We start from the raw sequence: 12,508 nt of genomic DNA, 5'->3' as shown, positions 1-12,508 counted from the left end.
AGGTACAGGACTATCTAACACTTCCAGATCTGCTCTCTTTCCCCTTCCTGCTAGCTGGATATGACTACAATCCTGCTTCAACCATGTAGTTGACAAAGATACTCAGAGGCAAGTTGAAAAGAATTCAGTTCATGAATGACCTTGAGTCACCTGCCAACCTCTACCACTCAACAATTTTTTTATAAGCAGCTGATTTTGGAGTTCTTTTACCACATCAACTTAGTCTTATTCTAACTTCGCCCATACACTTACTGAACAAATATTAAAATTTCAATTAATTAAGTTGTGCCAGCTTTAAATATAGGGATAATAAAATCGATAGCAGACTAAAAAATGCACGTTTAATGTATACATCTTGATGATTTTGCACACAGGCATACACTGTGATACCATCACCACAATCAAGGTACTAAACGTGTATGTGTATGTGTGCGTGTTTGGTTGTTTTTTTCTGCGTGGTAAAATACTTAACTTGAAATCTATCCTCTTATTATATTTTATATGTATTATATTATATATTTTAAAGTCAACACTAATTATGTATTAATTATGTGAAATTTTTGTATATAATTATACCTCAAAAAAGCATAAATAAAAAAATGGGAAAATTGCACATAGACTAGACAAGTGCATTAATTGTAATAATGGTATTATACTTAGGTTACAAAATAGAATTATTATCTTTTAGAGATAAAAACTGAATTGTTTATGAATAAAATTCTATGATGTCTTGGATTCGATTTAAATTATGCCAGTGGAGTGGGAGAGTAATGGGCGCTAGTACAAATGAATCAAAATTGGCCATCTGCTGACAATTGTCTTAGCTGGGTGAAAGGCACAGGTGTTTTAATATACTATTCTAACTTCATGTATGTTTGAAATTTTCCATAATAGTTAAAAATAATTCTTAAAAAGTGATTATTAATAACATTGGATGAATTTTTTTAAAAAAACTAGAAAAAGATAGTAGAACAAAACCATCATGAGACACATTCATACTTCAGTAAGCAGCAAAATAATTTTTAAAATTCCATCAAGCACAGCAAATTATCATTATAAATATAAACTCTATTTTTTTAATGATCTTAAATTTAATTTGAAAATTTGCCTTGATGATTCCATAACCGCACACTTGATAAGTACATCACTTATGAATGTGCACTTATGTTTTTATTTAATTAGTAATACAAAATTATCATGAAAAATAAAATCTATAGTAACTCACAGGGGTCACTGTGAGGCTCAAATGATAATGTGAAAATGCTTTCCAAATAATATCATTCTACACAATAATTTAAAAAATGCACTGTGTAAAAATTAAATTATTATAAAAGCACATGAAATGTAAAAAGAAAAACAAAAAAAATTAAGGTATAAAAGTTTAAAGGAAATTTGAAGTATAACGCGTTTTTAACTCATACTACTTTAATCTACTGCAGAAATTCCATATATGTGAAAAGAGAAGGCTAATATTTTTTCTTTCCTCTGGCCTTCTAGTAAAAGGTGGGAACATCTGAAGAGTCGGGCTAGAGGTCAGACTATGTTACGTTTCACAAATACTTAATATCTAACTCTTCTCTAAGTATTTTAAGATACCTAAATAATAATACAGATAAATTTAGATACAGAAGTATGAATAACAAAATTTACGAAATTATTATTATAGATTTTTTAAAAATATAGCACATTACAGTGATATGAAATTCAGCATTGATACCTCTAAACCAGCTATCTCTTCCCTTAATTAAGAACTTACTACTACATGCTAGGCACTATTTATGATTTAATTATAAACATGAGTAGTATTAACTTCATTTTGAAAATGAGAAAAATGAGATTGAGACATGTTAATTAGATAAGTGTAGTTTTCAAGAAAGAGAAAAGTCTTTCTCCCATTTCTCCTGCCAATTCCCTCTGCCTCTCCCTCCTTTCTCCTCTCCCCCTCCTTTTCCCTCATGCTTAAGAGCTTCTTGAGAGCAGGATTGTGGTTTATTCACCTTTTGACTTTATTATCTAGCAAACTGGTTGGTAAATATTGGCTGAATAAATCTTTTAAAACTGTAAGATCTAAAAAATTTCAAATTTGAGTAAAAAAAATTGTAATATTCTTTCTCCATGAATTATACAAATATATGCATACTAAACTTCGATATTAATTTAAATATCTAGCCATTTTAACAAATATCTGTTTATGTCCAAGTGAAACTTTTGCTTACCAGCATCATGAAGTGCGGTTCTTCCTTGTTGGTCTGCATGTTCAGTGGGACAATTGTACTGTTAAAACAAAGAAACTTAGTTATCTAGAATAGTTTTATTTTTAAATTAAACATCTAAATTCAAATGAACAGCTGTTACTTAATCTTAAAATATTCCATTTATTAAAAAAAAAACAAAGGATACTAGACAAGCCACTAAATATTTTGACATGAAACAAATATAATAATGTTACACTGCAAATTTAATAATATTTCACCAAACAGGAAAACATATGGTACTATTACAATAGAGTGGGATATAGAAAATATGTTATTGTTTGACTTTTTTTTTTCCCCCAGCAGGAGTGAAATCTTGAACAACTGAATCAGAAAAACAAATGAGTTCTGCTGTTAAACTTAATGGAAAAATGTTTATGGAAATGCATGACTGGACCCTTTAACGGAAAAGTCAGCTCACTTGTTCATAGAATTTTGTGGCTGCCTGATTACACGTTTAACTAATGGTTAATATTACATAGTGTAAGTTACTGATGTTTATATAGAAATACATAGATTCTATGTTTGTATCACTTTATCTTATCTTATGTCCTATACCAGACAACAGAAAATTCCAAACTCCAGCTAATGTCAACAGGAAGGTCATGTCTTTGTTATTTATTTTTAATACACTGAGTTATGCAACTCACTTCCCTCAGAGTTTTTGCTCTTTATTGTTCACATTCTTTTACAAATGATGGAAAAAATATTATGTAAGCTAATAGTCAAAGTTAACCTATTTTCTTTGATCTCAAATTCCAAAAACACATTAAAAACACATGTGTTGTTTGCAGTCAAAGTAATAGAATCAAAATATTAACTACTTTACTACCTGTAGAAGTTTTTGTAGGCACAATGCATGTCCATATTTTGCAGCCAGGTGAAGAGGATTTCTTCCTATAAAAGAAATAATTTAAAATAGACATGAATTTTCCATAGAATTTTCCATAGAAATGTCATTCATTTTTTCAGAATTAGTTGACACTTAATTAGTAAGCATGCTTTCAGTTTTGAAGACGTTTTACCCAGGTTGATATTTTAATAACATAATATACACACCAAAACAGTGAAGGTGGGAAGAAAAGTTAAACATACAAATGCATGAAGAGCAGGAACTCTGTCTTATTTGCCCTGTATTCTCAATACTTAGAGCAGTGCCTGAAACACAGTAAGTAATTAAATACTGGCATAGCAAAGAAGGGACGGAGGGAGAGAAAGAGACAAAGAATGGGGAAAGGGAAAGATACACAGAGTTCTCATAACACTTCCAAACAGGCAGTGTGAATACTAAAATGGAGGAAATTAAGAGATATAAGTAAAAGAAAGGGCACTCTCTAATTAATTTCTATGCTTCAACTAAAATTCAAAGCTCACGAAGAGGTTGTGTCTCTGAAAATTAGACTTGTTCAACTATGTACATTAAAATGTGTAATTGTAAAGGAAATGACAAGGAGAAGGGCAGGGAAGAGGGCACCCGATAATCTGAAAGGTTAACTCTGAATACTGAGAACATAAATTTGTAGAGAACATTCTACCTCTAAACATTATTTCTCCTAATTATATATTTTCACACATATATCTCTCTTGGTTGGTGAAGATGTTTAGAATTTCACCAGGCTATTCCAGCTTCCAATCGCTTCCAATCTTCAGTGTTTTCAATTTCTCTTTAACTTCATAAACTTCTTAAAAAATAGAATTTGACTTCACAAGTTGACCTTTTTGCTAGAAAAGAAGTCATTTATGTTCTATTCATCTTGGATGAATGAATAAATCGACTTTCAACTCTCATTCAAGTTTTATATGAGTTCAGATAAGTGGGTAAGTTTTCCTAGGTCTGATCACTTTTGTGTAGCTGAATAACTAAGTTCCAGAACAAAAAGCAGCAAGTCCATGTCTTTAAACAGGGAAAGATACAAGATCTTCATCCATATTTAAAATCTTATTACAAGAAATCAGAGCGATAATTTTGAATTTCAACTTGCTACTGTTCATGGAAAAGTTTCCTACAAACATTTTACATTGTGAAAAGTGCCTAGAATAACTCACGTGCATGGGAAATAAGAGAGTGTGAAGTAGGTTGATGGGAATAGGCACAGTGGTGACAGTCCCTGGTATTCAACAAAAGGCCATAGGAACCTGGTCACAAAAAATGTCAGGTCAGGTATTTCCTAAGCCAGATTAAAAACCAGCCACCTGAGACAGGGCAGTAAAAAATCAAGGAAACATCAGATCTAAATCTTACCACCGTGAATTATAACGAAGGTGCATACCTGGTAAGACCTAGGTCACGAATACCTCAAAATCACACTAACTTGAAATCTGGCTATTTTCAATATACTTTCATATTGCTAGCACCTAAAGGAATTATGATAAAAAACACATAAACTTTTTTTTATCAAATTTTTATCAAATGTCCACATCTAGATTATAACAGACAATATAACAACAAATGAGAGAAGGTCCTTGTCCTTAGAAGAGGACAAACAATAAAACAAAGCAAATAAAAGTATGACCAAACAACAGCAAAAAAATGACAAGGTTAAATAAGCAGGCTATGTTGGAATGCAGCATATGAAATGTCTGCTGAGCTTGGAAAGTATTTGAGCTTGATCTGCACTGAAGGAGGGAGGGCAAAAGTCACTAGATTGGCCACTAAGCAAAAATGTCTAGAGTAGAAAGAACACACAGAAAGAACGATACTAGTTTGAATTAGAATCAGCACAATAAATTTAAAAAGGCTCTGAAGAGTTCGAAACAGATATGTCCAAATTTTCTAAAAATAAACATTCTTCCACATCGATGAATGTATATATAAGTAACAGCACATTCTTTTGTTCCCGGGCAGATAGTTCGGTCTTCAATTTAGAATACAATATATCTTTAGGTAAAAACTGTCCTCATCAACTCGATTTTGATCTCTCTCTCCCTCTCTTTCCCTTCAACTTCTAAACATAGCATTTGTTAACAGTAATGTATTTGTTTGTCCACACATGGAGTCAGAGGATAAAATATTAAAGTTGTTTAAAAAAATTCTCTATTCTTGGTCGCCTTCTATTTGACTGAGTAACAAAGTGGAACCACAGAGAAATAAGCTGTCAAGAGTCCCAGAGAACTGAGAATGGTTAACCTGATGAATAGAAAGCTAACATACTCTAGCTATATTCAAATACTTAAAGGTTTATCTTGCAATATGCACACAAACTTATGCTGTAAGACTTTAAAAGACATATAGGTATGACTAAGTTTAAGCAGAAAACGTGGTAAGAGATTGACTTAAACTGTCCACAAGAAATAATTTTTTATAAATATACTTAACTGACGCAGGACACATTTCCTTGTGAGACATAATGGTTAAGAACACACACGGACCACGATTCATCTACTGAAGGACCCTTGATGAGCTACTTAACTGCTCAGTGTCTCACAGTCTCATTGCGTTGATGCAAGGATAAAAGGATTAAGTATACGTAGAGCACTTACATGTTATGTGTCAGCTATTTTTATAATCTTTATTGGTAATATAGTCATGAGGCAGTTAGTTCCCCATTACAAAAAAATGTCTAACCTAATGTCGAATGATCTCACAACATAGACATTCACATACTGAGTAGTATATAAGTATAAACTAAACGGCCTCTAATCGTTCTTCAAAATCCGAGAATTTAGGATCCTATAACACTGCGAAGACCAGCACTAGACTTCAGGTATCCAACTGCTGGTTAGTTCAGTAATCCTTTCTACTAAGTTTCTAGAACTTGACCTCTCCCCGACGATACCTCAGAAGTAAAACTTTCTCAGCTACTTAATAACAGAAAATAAAGGACTTCTCTTTTTAAATCCCATTTGGGTCTGATGAAAAACTTTAGCAGTGGACAAGGCTTGTATCTTCCTTCTGTTTTGTAATCGACTATGGAGGCAAACGTACCTGCAGTGTCACTGGTTGTAATATCGACACCATGTATAAGGATGGCATTCAAACACTCAAGATTCCCCTTTGATGCCACAACATGGAAGCTAAATAAAAAGAAAACATTTGTTATGCCATGGAAACTACCAAATGTTACCCTAATGTTATCCTTTATTCAACAGACACACATACACATGTCTTAAAGGCTGGAGCACCCATATATTTATAGAAGAATGTATATTTAATATAAGAATGTATCCCATACGACTGGTAAACTCATTTTAACCTAAATGTACATAAGGGGCCAATATTTTCTAGAAATATCTTCTTAGAACCAATGGAATATTCCCATATTCAATAATCTTAATAATAGGAAATTTATACTATGATATCATTAACTCTATAGTTTATTGTTTCAATAGCAAAGACACTGGTTTTTGGAGCTTAAAATACACTGAAAATTTTCTAGCAGCCGTTGATATAAAGAATATCTATTTTGCTTAGTTTCAAATATACTGAAACTGTCAAAGCAAAATTACAGCAGAATGCTAAGGTCAAAGACAGATCAAAACACTCTTACTCTTTAGAATTATCAAATTAAATCTGGCATAAAAAAGCCTTCAAGACAACAAACTAAGCTACACATGAAAGCCATAGAGGAACTGGCATCATCTCCTTCCCCAAAAGTACCAATGACCATCACCTAATTCTTCCTTTTGCTCATAAACCTGTAGACTGGTTGAAGTTTCACTTAAATAGGCATCATTGAACAAATATCCTAATAAGGTGAGTAAAGCCCACTTAAACTTTAAGCATCAAGTATTCCAAATTCAAGATAAAATATCCCACTGTTTCTTTGATCATCTAACACTTTATTAATCAACAAATATTTACAAAAATATTTTGTGTGCAATAAGAACTGACAGTGACTATACTCAACCAAATCCAAACTAGTACATAAATATAAGTGACCAAGTTGAACTCAGGTTGAAATAGAACCAAGGCCCTAAAGAAATACAAGTACGATAACCACTGTGAAGGTGCCAGGGCATAAAGGATGTGCTCTGCAAGATGCCTAGATACAGGCACACTCTCCTCTCTTCCCTGACCATACCATTTAAACATTTTATGTTTCTCTATTCCCTGAAATGTTAGTACTCCTAGTTCCCTCATCCCTACCTTTATTATTCTATGTAGAACTATTATAAATTAAGGGTTTATTTTCTTTATAGTCTATCAATCTCTTCCTACCCGACTATAAATACCATGAAAACAAGGATTTTTGTCTGTTTTGTTTCCTATTATATTTGCAGAACCAATTTAAGTTCTGGACCCTCAAATATTTGAATAACTGAATGCTTAGAGATGAAATCCAGAAATAGCTTACATATTCATTTCTAGATACTATAACCCTCAGTCATGCATCTCTATTAGTATTAGAAATGATATAAATGAAAACTAGAGACCAAGAACTACTAAGCAAAGCAAAGCAGATTTGTGTGCAATTTGAATTAGAAAGAGATGTTTCTGATAAAAGAAATATAGTATGCTTCAGAGTCAGATAAGTTCTCCTTATAGTAAATTGCTCTAAGTCTCAGGGTATCAATCTCTCCGCAACACTGAAGTGGGTAATTATACTATGCAATGTACCACTAGAACCTTTTGAGGAATGATAATTTCCTCAGGCAAAAGTATTTCGTCTCCCCTAAACCTCGAAGATACCATATTTTGTTTGCTTGTTTTCATTTCGTAGCTCACAAAATCTGGACGACCTCTTTCTCCAAAACGAATCAAATTACATCAATGATGAATTAAAAAGCAGATGTCACAACAAATCTACAATGCATTATTAATGCTGGTGTGCCATAAATAGATATACTTCAGAAAAAAGATGTATCAACTACTGAACTATATGCCAAGAGTTCTAAAGGAAATTTGAAAAACTTCTATATAGAAATGCTCTTTTGCATTAAAAAAAAAGTCAATAGGTTTTCTTTTTTTAAACAAGACAAGTATTTCTACTCCCATAACAGGAAATTCAGGTAAACTGGACAATCTCTACCTCTGAGGACAACTAGAAAAGCTACATAGAATATAAGACATATATTTGAAGACATCAGAAAGCTAACTAGATGGTGAAAAATTAAGAGGCCAGGATGCAGGGAAGGACAGATAAGGTGAGCTTAGTGTTTGTGTCCATTTTGGGCTAGGAGCAATGGCTGATTCCAGAGATAACAACTGGGAGGCTGAACAGCACTTCTGATAGCCTGAGGAGATGGGGAGACAGGAATTGGGATGTACAACTCTCTAGGCGACAGGGGGGTTTCTTGATAAATCTGCTCCATTTTGCATTGGCAAAGGACTACACCCTAGGAGAGAGGTGGACAGGAAGAAAACATATCCTTGCTGTGACTATGGCCAGGCTTCAAATATTTCATTTTCAAATGTGGATTGAGCTCAAGAAGCACATATTACTTCTGTCTTAACTTTCAAAATTACCCGCCCCCCACCAAAAATCACCTAAAATAATTTTCATAATTACAGATAATACAAAAAATATATTTGTAACATGTCATATATTTGACTAAATAGAAGATGCTTTAACTAAGGAAGAATACAGTTTGTATATGAGTAACAAAAGGAAAATATTTTATCTTATAAATTCTAGAAAGAATTCTACTTCCTACAGTGAAAACCATGAAGACTCAAATACTACTCAAATATTTTACAAACTAAGTTCATAGTTCATCAAATTACACTAGATTTTTATAACTCTGACTACTAATACAATTAATTTCACTCAAAATTAAACTTTCTATTTAGAAAATCTAAACAAAAACTCAAGCAAACATTCAGTCAAAACATTAAAAGTGTGGATGGGCAGAACTGAATAAAAAAGGTTTCACTGAAGATTTTCATCCCAAAGAAGACTCTCTTCATCTTTTAATATCTTGGTGTTTGGGAAAAAAGAAACATGAAAAAAACAAACACTTATAGATTTTAAATGTTCACTATTTATAGTGTGAGCCCAATACATGGCTTAAAATTTAGCCAGGAGCAGGACTCAAAATAATCAATGTTTCTGTAGCTATCAAATTGCATACCTGATAAAATCGAAACAGTATGTAGAAACTGGAACTTTTCAAACTTACTGTTCTTAACAACTACTGAATTTTTAAGTCATGCTTTGCTATGTTTACTATTCTTAATATCTAAGCATTCTAAGGTAGTGACCTACATTAAACATTAACTATTCACTTCTTAATATTCATCTCTATATTTAATATCTGGTTTTAGCTATGATATTCTAAATAAACTCATACAAGCATAAGACGGAGGAATTTTAGGAAATGAGACTTTTCACCTCGAACTTTGGAATGTTTCCCAGATATGGTTTTAACTGCTGTATTTATAGATGACAGTAACAGGACCTAGATCTTACCCTTTTAATACACTGCTCCCCACCATGAACAGGAAGACTGAGGAGGGGTAGGAGAAAAGACAGCTTGTAAACAAGACAGTAGTCCTCAGTAACACAAAAGCAAAAGGGAAGGATCACTATCTGTGTTTCCTTAAGCCACATAAGTTGTTCTGTACCCCTTTTAGCTCTTAACATTGTCATTTAAACTAAATTTAATTTTCATTTACCCAAATATACAAATGGCTTGGGGGTTGAGAGGAAAACAAAGTATAATTTACAGAACTCTTCTAAGACAGAAAACTTGGGTTCGCATCCCAGCTCTGTGATATTTCATGACATTTGGCCAAGTTATTTAATGTCTGTAAACCTTTTTTCCTACTTCTTTTAGAGGGCCACTGTAAGGACTAAATATAAGGAATATGAAAAAGCTTATAAATGAAATGCACTAAATAACACTGGCTGTGGTTTGCCACAGGGCCTAAAAGAACTGGACCACTAGTAGTACTTCAGTATTTTCTCTAGCTTGGAAATCTTTCAAATTGAAAGTGATTCTATAGTGTGAGTTTTGATAAAGACTCTTTAAATTAAAAAGTTGATAACCACAATTCACAAACATCATTTGTATTCCAAGGGTCTACCCAAATTCCCTTTAGGTAATTATCAGTAATACTTACGCAGATCTGCCTTCCACATCTAGTTTGCCTGGATTTACCCCCTTTTTAGCAAGGATTGAAGACACTTTTTCTACATCTCCCCTTTCTGCTGCTTTCATCAATCGGTCATCATATTTGTTCCAATCTGCTGCATGCTACAAAAATGAAAAAAAGAAATGAATATGTATACTATATACACTATACTAGTAAGACTTTCTAAAGAAGGAAAAGCAGTACGCATAAGAGATCACTCGGTTTTCAACTGCATCCCAAATTTCCTTCTCCCTGCTGTGCTAACTTGCCAAAAAGAACCTTTTCAAAACACATGATACACAAAAAAATATTTTAAATCATACTTTTGAGAAAAAGCATGTTTCTCATGTTCTCTGCTGTTTACTTCAGAAATGAGGGAAATGAGTAATTGCTGAACACTTACCATGTGCCAGGCATGAATTACTCAAACAACCCTAGTAAACTAAAATTATCATCTCTATTTAACAGATGAGAAAAGTCAAAGCTCCAGGAACATTAATTGACTTAAGCGGCCAAGCCCAACCATGACTTCTCATGCTTTCCAAAATCACTGTACTTTTCCTATTTTCTAACTCATGCTTTCAGATTTGGCTCTGATCACCTATCTCCATCTCCCAAAAACCTCAGATGTAGTAGAATTCCGTACATATCTTTAAAACCCTTCCTTGACTTATTTAAAAGGTATTGTTGAAGATTTTTATGGAAACTACACACACACACACACACACACACACACACACACACACACACACACACAAATTCAGACACTCAATAGAGAAAGCAATCCATCATTATGCTTATTAGTAGGATAAAAAGAAACTTCTACATAGAAAAAACTTTAAAAAGACTCCAGTAGTAACTGCTTAAAAATTCTAAGATAATGGGATTACAGGTGACTTTCACTTTTTTTTTTTACGTTCAATTTATATTGCTTTTGCTAAAAAAAGATTTTTAATTTTAGCAAAAATTCAGTGCAGGTGTATTTAAAAGAGCAAAGGCAATTTTAAAAATAAGTTTTAATTGTATCAAGGTTATCTTTAGCTTTGAATGGAGGAAATATATTAGAGGAAATATTTTGTGTAGCCAATAACTTGTATCCTTTAATAAGCACAAATGTAGAACCCAGAACTAAAATATATATTATTTAAACAAGTAAGGTTTTGGACTTTTAAAATATTATACGGTAAGCTTATTGCTAAATTATACATTAAGCCCAGTATTATTTCTAGAACAACAAAAAAGATGTAACTCCACAAACACCATAACAAATCTCTGGGGAGAAAAAAATGAATCACTTATATGAAGCATATCATTTAAATGTTAGATCAATATAATTATTTTATATCCACTATATATAAAGCAAAAAAAAAAAGTCACCAATTTTTCCAGCTAAATAAGCAATATATTCATTAAATAGCTGAAGTGAAAAATATGAAAATTAAATATGAAAAAAGATAAATACATTAAAATTTTAACCCACTCCTGAACTGTAGTATTTCACTGGTATCTGGTTCCAGTACCTACCTACACAGAGTTCAGAATTGTCTCTAAATTCATCAAATTTAGAGATGAACTCACTTCCTTCTGCCTTTAAAGTTCAAACTGACAACTATGAGCTGAGATAGACCTATTTATTGACTCAGAGTCTAAACTACATTTTAGGCATCCCCTTTCTTTAGCTTTAAAACAAAACTGTTTACTGACTCTAAATTGGAGAGTGGTAGATGCAGACTCAAGAGACTGTGTTTTCAAATGCCTAAGGGATTAAGTCATGTTTAGCACACAAATACTTGCTCTAAATTGATTAATTTATCTTTGCAGTTAAAACAATCTCAACTTTATTTCTAAGTAAACTTACTAGTGGAGAAAGGAGCTATTCAAAACACTAAAAATGATAAAATCTGAAAGTAAGGCTTTTAAAAAGATAATTAAAGGTGATTAAAGTCTCAGATCATGTGATTTTCACCTCTACTTTACCAGTCTGGGGGTTCCATTTTGCTACACTGTCAGTTAACAGAAATACTGCTCAGTTATTAAGATTCTATTATGTTGTTTTTAAACCTGGAAAAAGAAACAAGAACTTTGTTTTTACCCTAAACCCATTAACTATTAACCAGATAAGTCAGAAAGAACCTAATAAGACAAAGAACCCCAAAATGAATAAAACAGTAGTACATTTTAAGAATACAGTTCAGAAAGCCTAACACAATCTTTTGTTACACTGGTCGACAAGGATACCTAC

The 12,508-nt window shown here is 32.5% G+C and overlaps 1 protein-coding gene across 5 annotated transcripts in view; it reads right to left on the bottom strand.

The window, feature by feature from the left end:
* UACA (uveal autoantigen with coiled-coil domains and ankyrin repeats) overlaps positions 1-12,508 on the bottom strand; it is an 80,527-nt gene that overhangs the window by 30,933 nt on the left and 37,086 nt on the right. For 4 of the 5 annotated variants that reach the window (XM_016126892.2, XM_016126894.2, XM_016126895.2 and 1 more), the window contains exons 2-5: positions 10,255-10,388; positions 6,178-6,266; positions 3,085-3,149; positions 2,217-2,274 (exon numbers count right to left, since the gene is read on the bottom strand). In XM_016126892.2, the coding sequence (XP_015982378.2) occupies positions 2,217-2,274; positions 3,085-3,149; positions 6,178-6,266; positions 10,255-10,388 (346 nt within the window). Of the gene's footprint in view, positions 1-2,216; positions 2,275-3,084; positions 3,150-6,177; positions 6,267-10,254; positions 10,389-11,790; positions 12,489-12,508 lie in introns of those variants that run through there. The other variant, XM_016126897.2, reaches the window with a different exon arrangement.

The sequence above is a fragment of the Rousettus aegyptiacus genome, unplaced genomic scaffold (genome assembly GCF_014176215.1).
Source record: "Rousettus aegyptiacus isolate mRouAeg1 unplaced genomic scaffold, mRouAeg1.p scaffold_m13_p_3, whole genome shotgun sequence".
NCBI lineage: Eukaryota > Metazoa > Chordata > Mammalia > Chiroptera > Pteropodidae > Rousettus > Rousettus aegyptiacus.
This window is presented reverse-complemented; position numbering and strand designations above follow the sequence as displayed.